Source organism: Chiloscyllium plagiosum, chromosome 20, assembly GCF_004010195.1.
Source record: "Chiloscyllium plagiosum isolate BGI_BamShark_2017 chromosome 20, ASM401019v2, whole genome shotgun sequence".
Lineage (NCBI taxonomy): Eukaryota > Metazoa > Chordata > Chondrichthyes > Orectolobiformes > Hemiscylliidae > Chiloscyllium > Chiloscyllium plagiosum.
Genome location: NC_057729.1, coordinates 8739354 through 8757171, shown reverse-complemented (window position 1 = coordinate 8757171; position 17818 = coordinate 8739354). Strand labels below are relative to the sequence as shown.

General features: G+C 38.9%; 1 protein-coding gene across 1 annotated transcript in view; it reads right to left on the bottom strand.

The window, feature by feature from the left end:
• Nucleotides 1–5056: 5056 nt before the first annotated feature.
• Nucleotides 5057–17818, bottom strand: part of snx21 (sorting nexin family member 21) — a 60449-nt gene continuing 47687 nt past the window's right edge. Inside the window, exon 4 of the mRNA XM_043710161.1 lies at nucleotides 5057–12101. Coding sequence (XP_043566096.1) covers nucleotides 11436–12101 — 666 coding nt within the window. The 3' untranslated portion in view covers nucleotides 5057–11435. The remainder of the gene's footprint in view (nucleotides 12102–17818) is intronic.

Here is a 17818-nt window from a genome sequence, read left to right as displayed (position 1 = left end):
CAACCCAAAGGACTAGCCACACTACCATACATCAAGAGCATTTCCAAACTGACAGCCAAACTACTGCGACCACTAGGACTCATAACAGCACACAAACCAACAGCCACTCTCAGACAACAACTCACCAGAACGAAGGACCCGATACCCAGCATGAGCAAAACCAATGTAGTGTACAAAATCCTATGCAGGAACTGCACAAAACACTACATAGGTCAAACAGGAAGACAGCTAACGATCCGCATCCATGAACATCAACTAGCCACGAAACGACACGACCAGCTATCCTTAATAGTCACACAAGCAGACAAGCAACATGAATTCGACTGGGACAACACTACTATTATAGGACAATCCAAACAGAGAACAGCCAGGGAATTCCTAGAGACATGGCACTCATCCACAGATTCAATCAATAAGCACATCGACCTGGACCCAATATACCAACCACTGCAATGGATAGCTGGAACTGACAACCGGAAGCGGCAGATTCAAACCACTACAAATGCCGGAGGAAAGATCACAGAAGCGCTTCACAGGAGGCTCCCAAGCACTGAGGATGTCACCTAGACAGGGGACGAAATGTCTGCAACACAAATTCCCAGCTCAACAAACAGAGCCACAACAACGAGCTACAAATCTTCTGACAAACTTTGAATTTATTTTAGTATTGTGATTGAGGGATAATACCTATGGCTTCCTCTTTTATATCAGTGGTAATCCTCATTACCCTCAATATCATTTGCCTTCTAGTATGGAAACAATCTTTTGTTTTCACTTTAAAACCTTTCTAGAGTTTGAAAACTTTGTCTCAGTATCCTCCCTTCTATTATCTGGAGGGAGTAGGGATGACATTTATTTTTCACTTTCTTTCATTCATTCCTTTCCACGTCCATGGTTTTGAAGTACAATTTTCATGAGCGTCAGGTTTTACTATTTTTATAGGATATTCGATAAGTATCACCATCCTGAATTATGTAAGAGCTTAGCACATTGATGCAAAAGATTAGTTTGAAGTTTTTACAACAGTCTTCAGTGAGAAGTGCCAAGTGTATAATCCATCATCCCTTTGGTGCAAGCATCACATTTACCAGGCTTGATCTGATTAGATTCATTCCACGTGATATCAACAAATGGCTGAATACAGTGGATACTGCAAAAATTATGGAAACTAATAATAGTACTGAAGATTGTGCTGCACAAAAAGCCTAACCAAGCTGTTCCAATACATTCATAATGCTGGCATTGATCCAATGGTCTTATTTCCATGTTATAAGATATTGGAATAGGCGTAGACCATTCAACCCATTCACCTTTTGCCAGAGTAGGTGAATCCTAAACTGAAGGACAGAGGTTGAAGACGAGAGGGGAAAGGATTTTGAAAGGGACATGAAGGGCAACTGTATATAGAATAAACAGGTGGTGGTGGAGGTGGTTACAATTACAACATTTAAAAGGCCTTTGGATGAATAGGAAGGGTTTAAAGAGAGATGGGCCAAATGTTGGCAAATGGGATTAGATTAGTTTAGGATATCTGGTCAGTGTGGACAAGTTGGACCAAAGAGTCTGTTTCAGTTTTGTATAACTCTATGATTCTGCTCTTCCAGTCAACAAGTTTATGGCTGACCTAATAATTTCAACCCCTTTGTCCTCAACCCTTGCCTTCTGTACTGATTAAGCATCTGTCTATCTCAGCCTTGAATATATTGAATAACCCAGCCTCTGAAGCTCTCTTCAGTAATTAGCTTCCCACCATCCTTGGATGGAGGCGGAATGTGGAAGTATCACATGTTAAATCAGTGACCTCTCAATCTTGATTATACTGTTTGCTTCCAAATTCCCAACAAGGAGAAACAACTTTTCTTCATCTGTCCTGTCAAGCCCCTTTAGAATCTTTTATGTTTCAATATTGCTGCTTCTCACGCTTATAAATGTCAACGATTATAAGCCCAATCTACTCAACCTCTCTTAAGACTGGCCCTCCATATCCATGATCAACCGAGTGAACTTTTTGACTGCCTGCAACCTTGGTATGCCTTTCCTTGGATAAAAAGAGTATTCCACTATGTTGTTTATGGAGTTTGAGCACAATCCTTGTATTTCAATGTTCCGTTTGCCTTCCCTATTACCCATTGAACTTAGAAACTAGTTTGGTGTAATTCAAGCATGAGGACTTAACAAACCTTTGTTCTGCAACTTTCTGTAATCTTTCTCAATTTAAATAATATTTATCCTTTAGTCTTCCAGCCAGTTGTATAACCTCCCATTTTCCCACATTATATTCCATCTGCTTCGATTTGGCCCACTTGCTTAACCAGGACATCTATATGGCTGTAGGCTGTCAACCTTCCTATTTGTGTCATCTGTAAATTTGGTGACAATACTTTCACTTCTGTCATCTAAGTCATGAAAACACATTGTACATAATTTAGCGCTGAACACTGATCCCTGTTGCCAATTCAGTAGTTATGAATTGAAAAATCTTTTATTTGCACGTCTTCTATTGGTCAGCCAATCCTTTATCTGTGCCGTACAGGATGAAGCAGCCTGCTTGATTGGCACCAAACTCCACCCTCATTTGGACTCCGAAGCAGCAGTACCACGATATACTGCAGCAATTCACCAAAGCTCCTTAGCACTTTCCAAATTGATGACCACCACCATCAAGGACAACAGACACACATGACCAGCACCACCTGCACTTTCCCTTCCAAGCCACTCTGGATCCAGTATTGGTAAAATAATGTCAGTCCTTGTGTCACGAGATCAAAATTTTGTAAGTCCTTCTTAAACTATAATGGGGTTGCCTATACCAAATGGACTGCAGAGGTTCAAGAAGATGGCTCACCACCACCACTTCAACGGCAACTAGGGATGGGCAATGAATCTTGACCCAGCCAATGTTGCCCCTGACTGAATTTTTTTAAAAAATTATCGTCCTTTCTCAATTGCTGAAAACACAGTTAAGAGTCAATCACATTAGTGGTCTGGTCTTAACATGGAAATCAAGTGAGGATGACAGATTGCTTTCTCAAAAGGACATTATTGACGAGGTGAATTTAAAAAAAAAGATAATGGATTCAGGTTCGCTATTAGATTTTCGTTAGGCTAGTTTTTAAAAATTTTAATTCTAATATCTTACTGAATTCAAATTTCACCATCTACCACAGTGTGATTCAAACCCACATTCACCAAAATATTAGCCTGCGATTCTGGATTAACCTGGTGTGATACAACTCCCTGAAAATGAGAGTATTTTCCGTCTCCCCTCTCTAAGCTTTGTCCATGCAGCTGGAAGAGGCAGAAACAGGTCTGAACATTACCCTCAAATTCAGCGTGAAAGAACTGTTTTGTGCCGGAGGAATTCATTTTGTCTATGCTGGCTCTTTGAAAGAGTAATTCAGTTAATTCCACTCCTCTTCCATCATAGCACTTTGAAGTATAGTCAAAATTATCTTTTGTAAGTTACTGAATACCTCTGCCAATTGTTCAGGATGCATTGGTGCTACAGACACATCTTTTTGCTACATTACAGCCCTGGCATAACCATTGGCTGGTTACTTGCTGTTCATAAATCTGCTTCCCCAACATTTATTTTCCCTTGGTGCTAGAAAGCCTGTACACTCTCAAACCCAAGATGTTGAGCTTTGCATTTTTCTCTGTCATTGGATCAGAGATTAGTGGATGATTGAATAGAAATATTTAAGAATTATGTAAATTAAACCACATTTAACAATTACAATGCTAGAGAAAGAAAATACAGAATTAAAATCAAACAAAATTATCTTAGATGATCATTAACAAAATTTCATTTGTCTACATGGATCTTTTGATCCACTTTATTTTTACCATTTTTATATATCAAAGCATATGCAGATATTTAATAGTACATAAATCTATTTATTCAAAATGCAGATACAGAGACGCATTAATAGTTGGTGGAGACATAAAATTCTGAACAAACTAATAGTAAATAAATGTACAGAAAATAATTGAATACAGGGTAATTAGTTACAGAAAATACCAAACAGTAAGTTAAGAAGTGACCTCCAAGGTTTATAAGATCATGAGGGGCATAGATAAGGTGAATAGCAAAGGTCTTTTTCCTAAGGCGAGGGAGTTCAAAGCTAGGAGACATATTTTTAATCTGAGAGGAGAAAGGTTTAAAAAGGACATGAGAGGCAACATTTTTACATAGAGTGGTTAGTAGAATGAACTGCAAGAGGAAGTTATGGATGCAGGTACAATTACAACATTTAAAAGACATTTGCATAAGTACACAAATAGGAAAGATTTGATGGGGTATAGGCCTAATGCAGGCAGCTGCAATTAATTTAGTTTGAATGTAGACTAGTTGGCCAAAAGGGTCTGTTTCTCTACTGTATGACCAGGAATCTATAATAAATTTAAGACTGAACAGAAAGTCAATACACATTGCAAAGGAATATTTCCAATTTGTACCTTAGTTCAACTCTTTCACTTTTTAACCTGTTTTAAGATAAAAGAATTATAATTGTTAAAGTTATTCCATGTCTAATATAGCAAAATATCAGTGCCTTTTATATAAATCAAACTACTGCATTTTATTAAAGTGCCTTTTATAATATTGGGAACTATTTTGAATTTCCCTTAACATGCATAAATTGATCTGACAAAACCTACTGTGGATATAACTAAAAGCAGATTGGAGAACATAAATGTTTAAAATTCAATTGCTCAAGAATCCCAATATGTATCTACAGAAGAAATTGCATTTATGTATCACCTCTTGATCACTGTGTATCAAATATTTTAAAATTGCCAGGAAACAGAGAGTTTGTATACAATATGATCCCATGAACCATTAAATAAATAAATAAATCTATTTTTGTTAGTTGGGAGTTAGATTTCCCTTTGCAGTACCAATGGACACTTATAGCCAGCTCTTTACTGGAATTCAGCTGGGTGCTTGCAGTTTTGTTTGAAGCAGCAGTGAATTTTCAGAAATCCAAAAATCATTGCCATTGGTAATAATTCAGATACCTTGTTGATACTGGGTGCGACATATGGAGCAGGATCTTTTACCCAGAAAATGCATTCTGGAGCCATGAAATTAGCAGCACAGAAAAACTATTTGGAACGCAAGTGGAATGTAGGAAAAGAAAATATCCTTGGGATAGCAAAATAGCGTGCGCCAAAAGTTTTTTGAATAAATCAAATGATCCAAACAAAGGACAGAAAATTAGATTGCTGCTCTACTCTCCTTTCTAGTCCTTTTTAATTGTTATCGACATGATTTTTGCATTGAATATAATGCAACAATGCCTGAAAACAGAATGTCTGTTTTTCAATTAGCTTGACAGACTTTGGAGTGGCCTGAATACTGGTTGTAGTTATAATGTTGGTTTTGCAAGAATGAAAAGTGGTCTGCGTTTACGTTAAGGCAAAAGTGATTTCTGAAATCCAAAGATTCTAAGGCCCTCCCAGGAAGCTAACTCAGCACTTTGCAATTGTGCAGTGATGTGAATCTAATCTTGTGTAAAACCACATTTAAAAAATGCCTGAGCAGGAGGAAGGATTTTTGACATTTGCAGGAAGTTTGAAAAGCATGTTTATAATAATTTAGAACATTGCCTGCACACTGTTGGCATGAAATGTTTGCTACTTGGCAAGTGAAAAACTTATATATGTTCAGATAAATTTCAAGATGTGCATTGTCACGGACGTTGGTGTGAACGGAAATGCCTGATTAAGTGTATACCTCTTACTTGCTGCCTGAGTATCACACTACACAAATAATGTCACAAAATAGTTGTTAATAAACCCTTGCTTTAACATATTTTGAAGTAAACCATAGATGGTTTAAATAGTGCTAGTTTTTGAAAGGCTTAAAAGCAAGGGACCTGCTTCGTGCTTATATTGAATCTAGTGTCGCATATACAATAGAATATTTGTAAAAGTGCTACTGAAACAAATCGGGCAAAGTTCTGAGGTTACCTCAAATTCTGATCACTGAACTCCTTTGTCAAGTAGGTAAGTCCCAGCGTGGATATATTTTGAAACATATCCCAATGATGTCCTGAATATCACTAAGTAATCAACTAGACTTTAGAATAATGGTAGCTAAAAATCAAAAATCATTCAATATCTATAATTCATTAGAGGCTTTTGATTGGAATATATAGCTGGGACTGTGTTTAAAAAAGTGATCAGACAATTAAGAGTTTGATGGTGATATAATCTGCAAGATTCTATGATCCAACTTTATTGTTGTTCATAAGATACATTATTATTGCTATTGAGAGAATTTTCTTTTATGATTTTACACAAATTTAAATAAAACACAATTATAATTAGTAGCTAAAGAGACTAAGGTAAACAAAAACATTCAGTGTTTCACTAGAAATAACAAACCCAAGTTTCTGAAAGATCCTTTACTTTGTGACAGTTCTCCAGCAATTTAACTTCACACTGACTGTAGTCTGCTATTGGACCATTAGTGCAGGTCAGTATAATCAGATTTGGCAAACCATTAACTTTTAAAATTCTTTGCCTGATCATCTTTCAGGATATGTTTAATGAGCACTTATTTTAAAACTTATTGGTAATCTAGGGCTTCACATCCAGTATCAGAAACTTTACATTGCAGAACTTTAAAAAAAATAGCAATTTCCTTTTATCCTAATTCCAGAATGTATGTGTCTTTTTCCTTGAAATGAAATGGAAAGGAGGGGTTCCCAGAATCATGCATGAATGCTCAAGTTAGGCTTAAGTTAGCCAATGCTAACTTTACTGTGAAATTAAGACATATAGGCTTAAAAAGCCTTGAACATGACCATGAAAAATATTTCAAAGAATTTGTGATATTATATAAGTCACCTTTTATTCCAAAATGAGCTTTAGACTTCTATTGCAAAAGATTTGACTGCAAATAATATTCCAAGTTAAATTTTCACAATAATAGGATTTTACAATGTCTGATGTTGGCTGCTAGGGTGGAAGTGATTACTGATGAAGGACTTTTGCCTGAAATGTTGACTGTCCTGCCCCTCGGATGCTGTGTGACCTGTTGTGATTTTTCCAGAACCACATTTTCGACTGGTAGTGAATCAGACCTTTCAAAAACTTTTCATTATTAAAAGAAAATTCACGAAAACAAGGTTAGTAATCTACTCCAACTGCAATAATCAGTCCAGCCATTAACATGGACATTTCAGACAGAAAATAGGATAACAGCCCTTAGGCACTGAAGGTTTAAGTTGATGGGTGTATTCTTTTACTGTGAATTAAACTGAAAATTATATCACTCTGATGATGATTTCTAAAATAGAGTATGGTTTTCCAATAATTATTAAAGTGTGGGGGCAAGCATTTAGGTGGTGACTAATGTACTTCCCTAAGGATGTCATGGTGGCTCAGAGCTTAGCACTGCTACATTATAGCATCAGGGAACTGGACTCAATTCCACCCTTGGGTGACTATCTGTATGGAGTTCGCACAGTCTCCTCCTGGTGTTCTGCTTTCCTCCACGGTTTAAAGATCTGCAAGCTAGGTGGATTAGCCATGGGAACGCCGAGTGATAGGAAGGGTGGGGAGTGTCTGGGTAGGATGCTTGTGGACTCGATGGGCCGAATAGCCTGCTTCCATACTGTAGGGTTTCTATGAACTGCCAAAAGAATTCACCCGATCATGTGCTAATCACAATGTAACAGGTGAACGCGGGCAGGTTTCTTGTCCTATCACAGGCCTTGACCATGCTATCTTGGTTTAGCACAAGTTGCTAGCCAATTGAAAACCAGAGGCTTCTAGGCCCTGAAGACCATTGGTTGAGGCCTACCTCTCTTCCCACTAGATGGGGTTTGGGTGCAAGGCACTGCTGTAAATACCCAAGGGAAATAGCCAACATCATGATCTGCCCAATAATTTACAGTACTGCTCCATATTATGAGCATTCAGAGCCAACTCAGGACATAAATGATCTCAGCACTTTGAGCAAAATAAGTGTAAAAAATTAAAACTGGAGAAAACTTCTTGGATCTTTATGAGTATGGAACAATGCTTTAGATCTGAACTGAAGGTCTAGGACACTGTCATCCATTCCAGCCTCCATAAATGCAAGTAGCAGCTGCAGGTTTGAGTGAAAAAGGAAGTCCTCCAAAACGTTGCTTGGAATTTGAATCAATGACAATGTTATTTTAAAAATACATTGGCTTACTGCCTTCTACTTATTGTAATGTAAACCATCTATTTTTCCATTAAGTCCCTTTGCAAGAGCCAGACTTATGCTACACATGGGTGACTCATACCAACCAGCTCTTAATGAATACCAATCCTAATTTACATGAGCACAGCTCTAGTCTGACAAATTAGCTCAGAGTTTAACAATTTCAAGACCTTTCTTGAGTGAAGATTTGATATAAGAACAGAGTGGTTCTTAATTTCTAAATTGGCCTTATATTGTTTAATATCCTGGAAATATGTATTATTGAGAGAGTTGGCTGATAATATATTGTTGTTAAACTTTCCATAGAATGCCAAGGCTAAGTTTTGAATTTGTTAAGTTTCACAAATGAAGTCAGTTGCAGAACTGCATACATAACCTATTGCTAATGGATTAGCAATCTTCCACACAAATGGAGCGCTATATCCAAGGATCCCTGTGCGGTGACCTCCAGATTGCATACTTGTCATCATGAATAGGAACAGGTTAGGGGCAAAGCATATCTGAACTACGAAAGGAATAGAACTTCCTAAAATTGCTCTATGCAAATAAGTAATTTGATGCATTATAAAAATATATGGACCAATTGTTGGTCTGCTTTGAATTAGCTGATATCAGCATTCAAGAACTACAAATCAGTTACAGTCCCACAGGATGAGGAGTTAAAAAGAAAATAAGCCAACACTTGTCTCCCTCTACTTCAGGTCACTATCTTACGGCTCCTGTTGCAAAGCATCATCTGTGCAGGCTGGAATTAGACTTACTTCTGATATCACCTATTGTTAAATAATCACTGAAAATAAGTCAATTTTCCTGATAAAATGGGCGGAATAAGTGAACAAGTCACTGGTCGGAATGTTACGTGGAGGCATTGGCCCCCATTCTTCTCTTTGTAGAAGCTGAGGGGTGAGCCCACCACCATGGGTCTGGGAAGCCCCATGTTGATTCCAAGGTCACTGGCCATTTCTTGGTGTATGATAGACTCCACCCCTTTAGGGAGGAGGTTGCTGCATTTGAGAGTTGTTGACCAATGAGGCAGCCAACAATTCTCCAGTTCCAGCAACACCTCTAGGAGCAGTGGACACAGCTGGTACTGCAGACAACTCCCAACAGATCCAGATAACAAGGTGGGGGGGGGTGGTCTGCTGGGGCGAGTCTGGCAGGGTCTGGTGAGGAAAGTTGAGACTGCCATTGGTAAAGCAGGGTGGGGAGAAGCAGAGGATACAATGTACCCTCGGGGTGAGATTGCCTGAATAGGAATGACACCTCCAACCTGACACAAGCCACCAGGATTCGCTGGGTCCCTCACTACATAGCATGGGCATCCTGAACCCTTGCCAAGCCCTTAAGTGGCTCTTAATGGCCATGTGGTCAGCCATCTAACACTTTCCCCAGTTTTCCATCAGAGGTAGGTTGGCAAAAAACCTGCACCCCTTCACACCACCCAATTTTATTTCCCATCCACTCTTCAAAACAACCTGCCCCTGGATGAGCAGCTTGGAGGAGGGTAATACTGAACTTCTGGTCAGTATCTTTGAGACACATGGGGTGAACACTGTGAAAGGAGAAAGTAGCAGCAGCAAGGAATGGCAGGGGCCAGAATTATCTTTACTAGCACAGGGCTGACAGTCATTTGTCTGTCCTAGGCTTGGCTCTTGCCATCAGGGTCCAGTTATATCAGTTCAGAATGCTGGCTATCAAGAAGAAACATTTTAAACTCTCACCTCCTTGAGCTCTCTTTCTACTTTAAAACTTACAAAAAAGTGGAGATGACCAATTTTGTGATGCATTAGCAATAAAAGGAAACTAACATACAGATAGCAATGTTTAACATGCAAACATTTCCAAACACTCTTCAACTATTCGATTGACAGGCCTCTCACTACAAACACTATATCCAATATTAAAGTGCTATATGTTGCTTGCTGTAAGCAAAATGTTCTTTTTCTGATGCACTGTTCATAAAAAGTTCAGCTTCAGCATTCGAATATGTGGTACTCCCACAGGGCTGCTCCTTTTTAGTCACCCCGTAGGCTTAGTTGGAGGAAATTTCTCTCCTATCTTGTACAGCTGCCTGGACAGCTCTACATATTTAAACATGCATAACAATGATGATGTTACCTAGCCAGGTAATGAAACGTCTGAATATCAAACCTACAGCTCAGCGAGCAAACCTACACCTTTAACTGTCTCAACTTTGCAGGTTCTATCTTTTATTTTTCAAGGTTAACTGAAACTCCGAAAATACTTCTCTGCTTTACACTTGCAATTTTTCTGGAAGACTAATACCTCACAATAGGATACAGTGCCACAGGCTTTCCATTAATTCACAAAGGGCAATTTTCACATAAGCCCATTGCCATTAAATATTTATAAAAAGTTCCACAATGAGGGTTTTACCCAGAGTCCATTCCTATTTTTATGAAATGTAAGCATAGCTGAAAACTGAGGCTAATTATGACTGGTAAGGTGAAACCTTATGCTCCCTGGTCTAATATAGCTCAGTAGGAGTGCTTGCATTTATTTCCTTTCTTGAAAACAACATAGCTTTATAGCATTACACACCTCTCTCTATTGTCCAACCAGTCAAACTAATCTTTCTCTGAAAGTTACACTGGATTAATTTGGGTCAGTGTGAAGAGTGAAGAATATATAGCAACTGCTCTGAGAATTAGAGACAAAGGTTATATAGAAGGGCCATTAACAGATAGACTGCGACCTTTATATTTATTATTAAAGAAATTCAACGCATGTTACTGAACAACTCCAAAGACCAATCTTGCAATAATACTGAAGCTATTAAATCAGCAATTCACCCAGTATTGTAACCTTAATGTAACTTTCACCTCCTAATGAATATCGCCATCATGCCTACATCCACATCAGGCTGGGTGCAATACAAAGTATGCTCTTCGAAACAAGAAAGAATAAGATTGGGATCACAATATGATCAGGTGAGTCTCCAGCAAATCTTGTTTTCTAGACAAATGGGTCTAAATATAAAATGTTTTATTTTACAATGTTATCTTTTAGGTGTCATAACCTTTGTTTTCTGATTTAGGAAAGGTGAAATAAGCTGCATACATTACCCAAAAAAATGGAGATTCTTCGACTAAACTTTGGTGCTTTTTAAAATTCTTGCAGATATAAAAAAATCAATTTTAATGAAACATCTGAAATGCACCTACAGTGGTCTCCCTCTAACCCTCATGTAGCATCAAGCTGTGTTTAATTTAATCTAAAAATCTTTAATAAGATATTCTTTAAGGCTAGGTTGATTTAAAATATCTAACCCTGATTCTTGGAGTTGCTGGAGTTTGGCTTCTGACTGACGTTTGTCCTTTGCTATTTTCCAGGACAATCTGATGTTGGAATGAAGTAAAGGTACCAATAGTGGATGATTCTCCTGGTTGTCTACTGTCTGTAAGGCCTGCTCACAGTAGGCCTGGGCTTCTTCCAAGTGATCCAGTTCTTGGTAACAAAGTGAAATAGAAGCTTGAGTGAAAAGTAAGTGCTCAGTGTCCCAGGACCCCAGCTTCTGTTGCAAGTTAAGAGCATTGATCAGCGCCTCCAAAGCGTCCTCACACATCCCACCCCGCAATAACCCCTGACCAGCTTTTAAATCTCGCAGATAAAAGAACTCCAGGAATACTTTGGACCTGCGAATGTCTGTGATTGAGTGAATGTGCTGGAGATATTGCTCAAACGCTCGGCTGCGTTTGGCTATGGTTTCGTGTGTAAAGTTTTTCCTGATGATCTTCTTTGGAAATACTACGTTGCTCATCTCCTCCTTGAAATGTTTATGGAGTTTCTCATTCAGTTTTGCAAAATCGGTGTAACGTCGAATAATCAATGCCTTGTTGCCATCGAAGCTGCCTGATTTTATAACATGTATGGTATAGGCCTGTGAGGAAAGGGAAAAGATCTATTAACGACCTTCCTTATCGGCATTTGTTACAATTTTTAACAATGAATAATGGAGTTATATGTGTAAGCTATATTTGCAATGACCCCGGTCCAACACACAGGCATTATGATCACTCTTCATTGCTCTTGGTGACTCTTTTTCTTCTAATTCTGAAGGCTGTAATTTTATTTCCTATTCGAGTGACACTAGCACACCATCTGTGCTAACTCTATAGAGCAGTGCCAAGTGTCACATCTGTAGTTTTACAGATGAGACATTAAATCATGACCTCTGCATTTTCATGTAGCTGGAAGAGATTCCAAGGTATTACTTTCAAGGGAATTTCTGTGGTGTCCTGACCAAAGTTTGGCTCTTAACCAATAACTTTAATCAATATTCAGTCAACATTATACTGCTGTATATTAGGGTCTTACAGTGTACAAATTGGCTGCTTTGTGGCATTCTACAAAAATACTTATTTCATTGTAAAGCCCCTTTACAACATCATGAAGCCTTCAAAGGCACTTCAGAAACACAATTCATTGTCTCTTCATTATTGGTGCTGGACTCCAAATATTTCCCTCAAGTATTTAATACCACCAAATGTAACTAGGTGCTTGTGGCACATTCGGCTTCATAGCCTGAGCCATTGGACTATCATTGATTCCAGAATTAGTTACTACATTGCTCCAGGGGAGAACAGTTTATGGTATTTTCCATTCAAAATGTTCAATTTCAAATAAAAAGTGAAAATAAACATTACATTGCAATTGATGGACACCAGGGAAGTATCAGTTGACTACAAACAGACTATTATTTGGTTACAAATTCATAAAGGGTAACAAAACGGTTAAAGTCAGCCGCACAGGCATCAGCTTTACTTCAATCCCATAAGAAATTGGTTGTCAGGAATGACCAGAAATCTTGTGAACAGCAAAAGAAAAACTTCTGCTTGACCAACCTCAGATTCAATTGAGGCAAGTGACAAACTAAGTCAACAATGATAAATTCTACAACAGTTAAAAGAAAAATGGAAAATAGTGGAGTAATGGTTAGAAGAATCGTATCAAATTGAGCATGCCAGTAGTGACAGTATGAAACAAGATACCCCAGTGATTCATGTTGGAATTACCAGCACTTTCGAGCTACATCAATGACTGAATTCAGAAACTTGAGGCTGAGTTTCAGCAGTTGAACGGTGATCCCAACAATAGAGTGAAAATTTGGTTAAACTTGCCAACAGCAGAACCACTCAGTAATTTTACCCCAGATACCTTCCTAATTGCCTGCCCCATCATGGAGCTGACAGCTCTAAACCCGCAGCAGCGCCAGTGGGAGAGGCCATTGCCACTGAGAAATATAGGAAAACCTGGTTTCACAGGCAGGTAAATCAAAATTTATTTTCATACATGTACACAGCCCATGGGCGTAAAGGGAAATCCCTCCAGGGATATCACTGAGGCCCCCAGGGGCTGACCTCACTGCTCATAGCATCGTCACTGGCTCACACTACTGCTGGGAGTGCACCTCCCTTGAACTGGAATTCGCCCTGTCAGTACAGATGGCACAGTAAGTGACTTTTAATTATAGAAACTGGCTAGCGCTTTCTCCGAGATAGGACCTGTCTGGAGGTGATTCTTTGAAGTGTGGTCCCACTGTGGCTATGTAAATAAGAAAGACTGTAATGTTTGAACTTGCAACTTTACTTCTTTATTTTCTACTTAATAATATAAGGTCTACAGTGTGTAACCTTTAACCTTATTTTGTATGTTTTTATGCTTTACTATAATTACTGCAATGTTTAACTTTGTTCCTTTTTTTTCTACCTTGTTCTTTAGATTCTGTACCGAGGTGCTAGTATCTAGGATGATGATTTGTGTGGCAATATACACTTTTCACTGTGCTCCTGTATGTGACAGTAAAATCAAATCAAATATCAGTGAACCGATCTGACCTGGCTCCCTTCACCAGAGGGGATCCCCAATGAGGGCTAATCCAATTGGCAGATGATACCAACCTAACAGGGACATTGCAATAGCAGAACATAATTAATCAAAATATAAACAAAGCATTGAAAAGAAAATGGTTGCAAAATGGTGAATATGTTTGAATAGCTGAGGATCAGATTGAGAGAGACTTAGGAATCTTTAAATTTACTCATTAGAAACAGCATTTCCAGATTGGCAAGAAATCACAAAGCACAGAAGAGTTCTGAATGTGCAGTATCCTAATAGCATGGATATAGTAAGCACTTTTAGGAATTATCAAAAGTAGGAATTTTTTTTTAAACAAAGAAACATAGAAAACAGGAGCAGGAGTAGGCCAGTCAGCCCTTCGAGACTGCTCCGCCATTCAATATGGTCAGGAAGGATCATCTAACCCAGTATTGTACCCTGTTCTCACTTTCTTCCCATACCCTTTGATTACTTAAGCCCTAAGAACTGTATTTAACTCCTTCTTGAAAGCATTCAATATTTTGGCCACAACCACCATGTGTGGCAGATAATTTCACAGACTCACCACCCTCTGGATGAAGAAATGTCTCATCTCAATCCAAATTGGCCTCCTTCGACTAAGACCTGGGCTGGTCTCCATGGTAATTAGGAACATCCTTTTCTGTATTTATCCTGTCTAGTCTTGTTAGAATTTAATAGTTTCTATGAGATCCTACTCATTCTTCTAAACTCCAGTGAAGTGAATATTGTCCTAACTAATTCAGTTTCTCTTTCTACAGCAGCCTTGCCATCCCAGGATCCACCTGGTAAATCTTCAACGTAATCCCTCCATAACCAGAACATCCTTCTTCAGATAAGGAGACCAAAACTGTACAATTGCAGCAAGTCATTCCTGTCCCTGTGCTTGAATCCTCTCACTATGAAGGTGAATATACCATTGGCCTTCTTCACCACCTGCTGACTTTCAGCAACTGTTCTTGTTGCACCACCCCCTTTCCCAATCTATCACCAGTCAGATATGAATCTGCTTTCTTGTTTTTGCTACCAAAGTGGATAGCCTCACATTTATTCACCCGATACTTCACCTACATTTGTCGACTCACTCATTTTTTCCAAAAACAAAAGCATCTCTGCATCCTCCTCACAGTTTACCTTCCCACCCAAGCTTGTCATTTGCAAAAACTTGGAGATGTTACGTTTAGTTCCCTCAGAATTATTAATATTTATTGTGAATAGCTGGGGTCAAAGGACTGATCCCAGCAGTAGCAGCAATCATCGAATTCTAGATTCCAAAAAGAAGCTGTTTGGTCCATCAAGCCTGCACTGACACTCCGAAGAGCATTTAGACTCAACCCCCCTCCACCCTCTCCCCATAACCCTGCAATTACCATGACTAATCTACCTAACCCACACATGCCTGGACACTACATGACAATTTAACATTGCCAATCCACTCTAAGCTGGACATCCAAGGACTGAGACAGAACTGGAGCACCCGACAAAAACCCACACAGACACGGAGAACAGGTATCTCCGCACACCAAAGACTGGAATCGAATCTGGGTCCCAGGTGCTGACAGACAGCAACGCTAACTACTTATCCAATGTGCCGTCCCAGCAGTCCACTGACTGCTATCTGGGAAAAGGTTTGTTTATTCCTATTCTTTGTTTGGGGTCTGCCAACCAAATTTTTATTCACATCAGTTCACTGCCCTTAATTCCACTGGCTTTAATTGTACATACTTTTGGGAGTGGTACTCCAGTCATATTAAACATGTGCTCTCTGTTCAGGGATGTGTGCTACAAGTAGTTCTCCTATAATGCCATAGTTGCGTTCCACAAAACCTCACCTATTAGAAAATCGCTTAATATAAATAACAGGGCCGATGGGAAAAGTGGGGTTAGGGGCAGACCAGCAAAAAATATCACTCACAATCACTCAAAAATCACCAAAGGTCAAATGCATAGTGTGGCACAGCCTGAATGAAGATATACATCATATTTATCTACGAAATAAAAGTAAATTTAACACAGAGCATTTAAAAAATGTTGTTAATGCAGGGACAGAGGGTCATCATGGTGCGTAAGATATAGACTCTCTTATTCCTGTTAAACGAGCTATATCACATTCTTTACTTATGCTCAAAACACTTTATAATATCTAGCTTCTCATCCAGTGTTAAAGCCTTTCTTTTGCGTTCACCACCAGCAATTTTATCACCAGGACTCTTCTTACTAACATTCTTGTCACTATTGTTATGGGCCAGGCAGGACGCCCTCAAAACATTTCAAGGAGGTAGCTCAGACCCTAAACTTTTCTAGTTGTTTTAAGCAGATGTAAAGTGGATATTCCAACAGTGATGCAGCTGGCCCAACCACTTAGATTTAAACAAAACAATTTATTTAACAAAAGAAAACCAAATTTAGAATAACATAAATATTCAAAAACCCAACTCTATCTGCTCTATCGCAACTTAATGATGCTGTTCCAAATACCTGTAACATCCCATAAACACTCCCTTGGCAAAAAAACGGTAAAATTAAACACAGGTTCTGACAGGGAACGCCTCATCTTCCGCCTCGGAACACTTCAACCCCAGGGCATACAGTTTCTTCATTTCCCCTTCCCCCACGCCCGAAACGTCGATTTCGAAGCTCCTTGGATGCTGCCTGAACTGCTGTGCTCTTCCAGCACCACTAATTCAGAAAGGGGTAAGATCAGAGAGAGAGAAAGAGTGAGAGCGGGGGAGGATCACCATGGAACTGTTTCTTTTGCCAGCACCCCAGGCAACCAAACCAAAACCTGAACTGGGAGAACTGGCCATTCCCCTTTCATTGTACAAGTGTTTTAAAAGAAAACTTAGAAACTTTCTCAAGTAAATATTTCCAGACATATTGGAACTTCTGCCTTCATGACCCCTCTGAAAGAAAACCAAGGACAATATGGGGTGGCACAGTGGTTTAGCACCAGTGACCTGGGTTCGATTCCAACCTCAGCAACATTATATACAAATCGTGCTGCTGGAATGCACCTTATCTGAGAACTACCTGTATTTGTATGGCTAACACAATTGTAAAATAACCACATACTCTGCCATCACCAGTGAGGATCTAAAATTTGAATTTAGGCAACAAAAATATGTAGATTTTTATTATAACAAAATGGTTTCTCAATTTAAAAGAATACTATAAAATGGCCTGTGAACCATACTGCTGATTTGCAGAATTAAGTTGCAGTTCAAAGATAAGAGGACAATAGAGTTTTCATAACATGAATACTGACACATTAATTGACCATTTGGACTAACCTTGAACTGATACATGGCATGACAATTTATGAAAATAAGATATCTTTCTTTAAAAATACCATTGGATTAGCCTGTCTTCAATCACATCACCATATTACAGTTGTTTAGACTTTTTTTATTTAAGAACCCTTTCCCAGGAAATATCATTGGATTAACTTGTTGTATTTACAAATGAGAGGGACAGTATTGTTGAAGAGGAGAGTATGAAATGGACTGGTAAGCTAGAGGAGATACTTGTTAGGAAGGAAGATGTTTTGGGCATTTTGAAAAACCTGAGTATATACAAGTCCCCTGGGCCTGACAGGATATATCCTAGGATTATGTGGGAAGAAAGAGAGGAAATTACAGAACCATTGGCAATGATCTTTTCGTCTTCACTGTCAACGGGGGTGGTACCAGGGGACAGGAGAGTGGCAAATGTTGTGCTTCTGTTCAAAAAAAGGAATAGGCA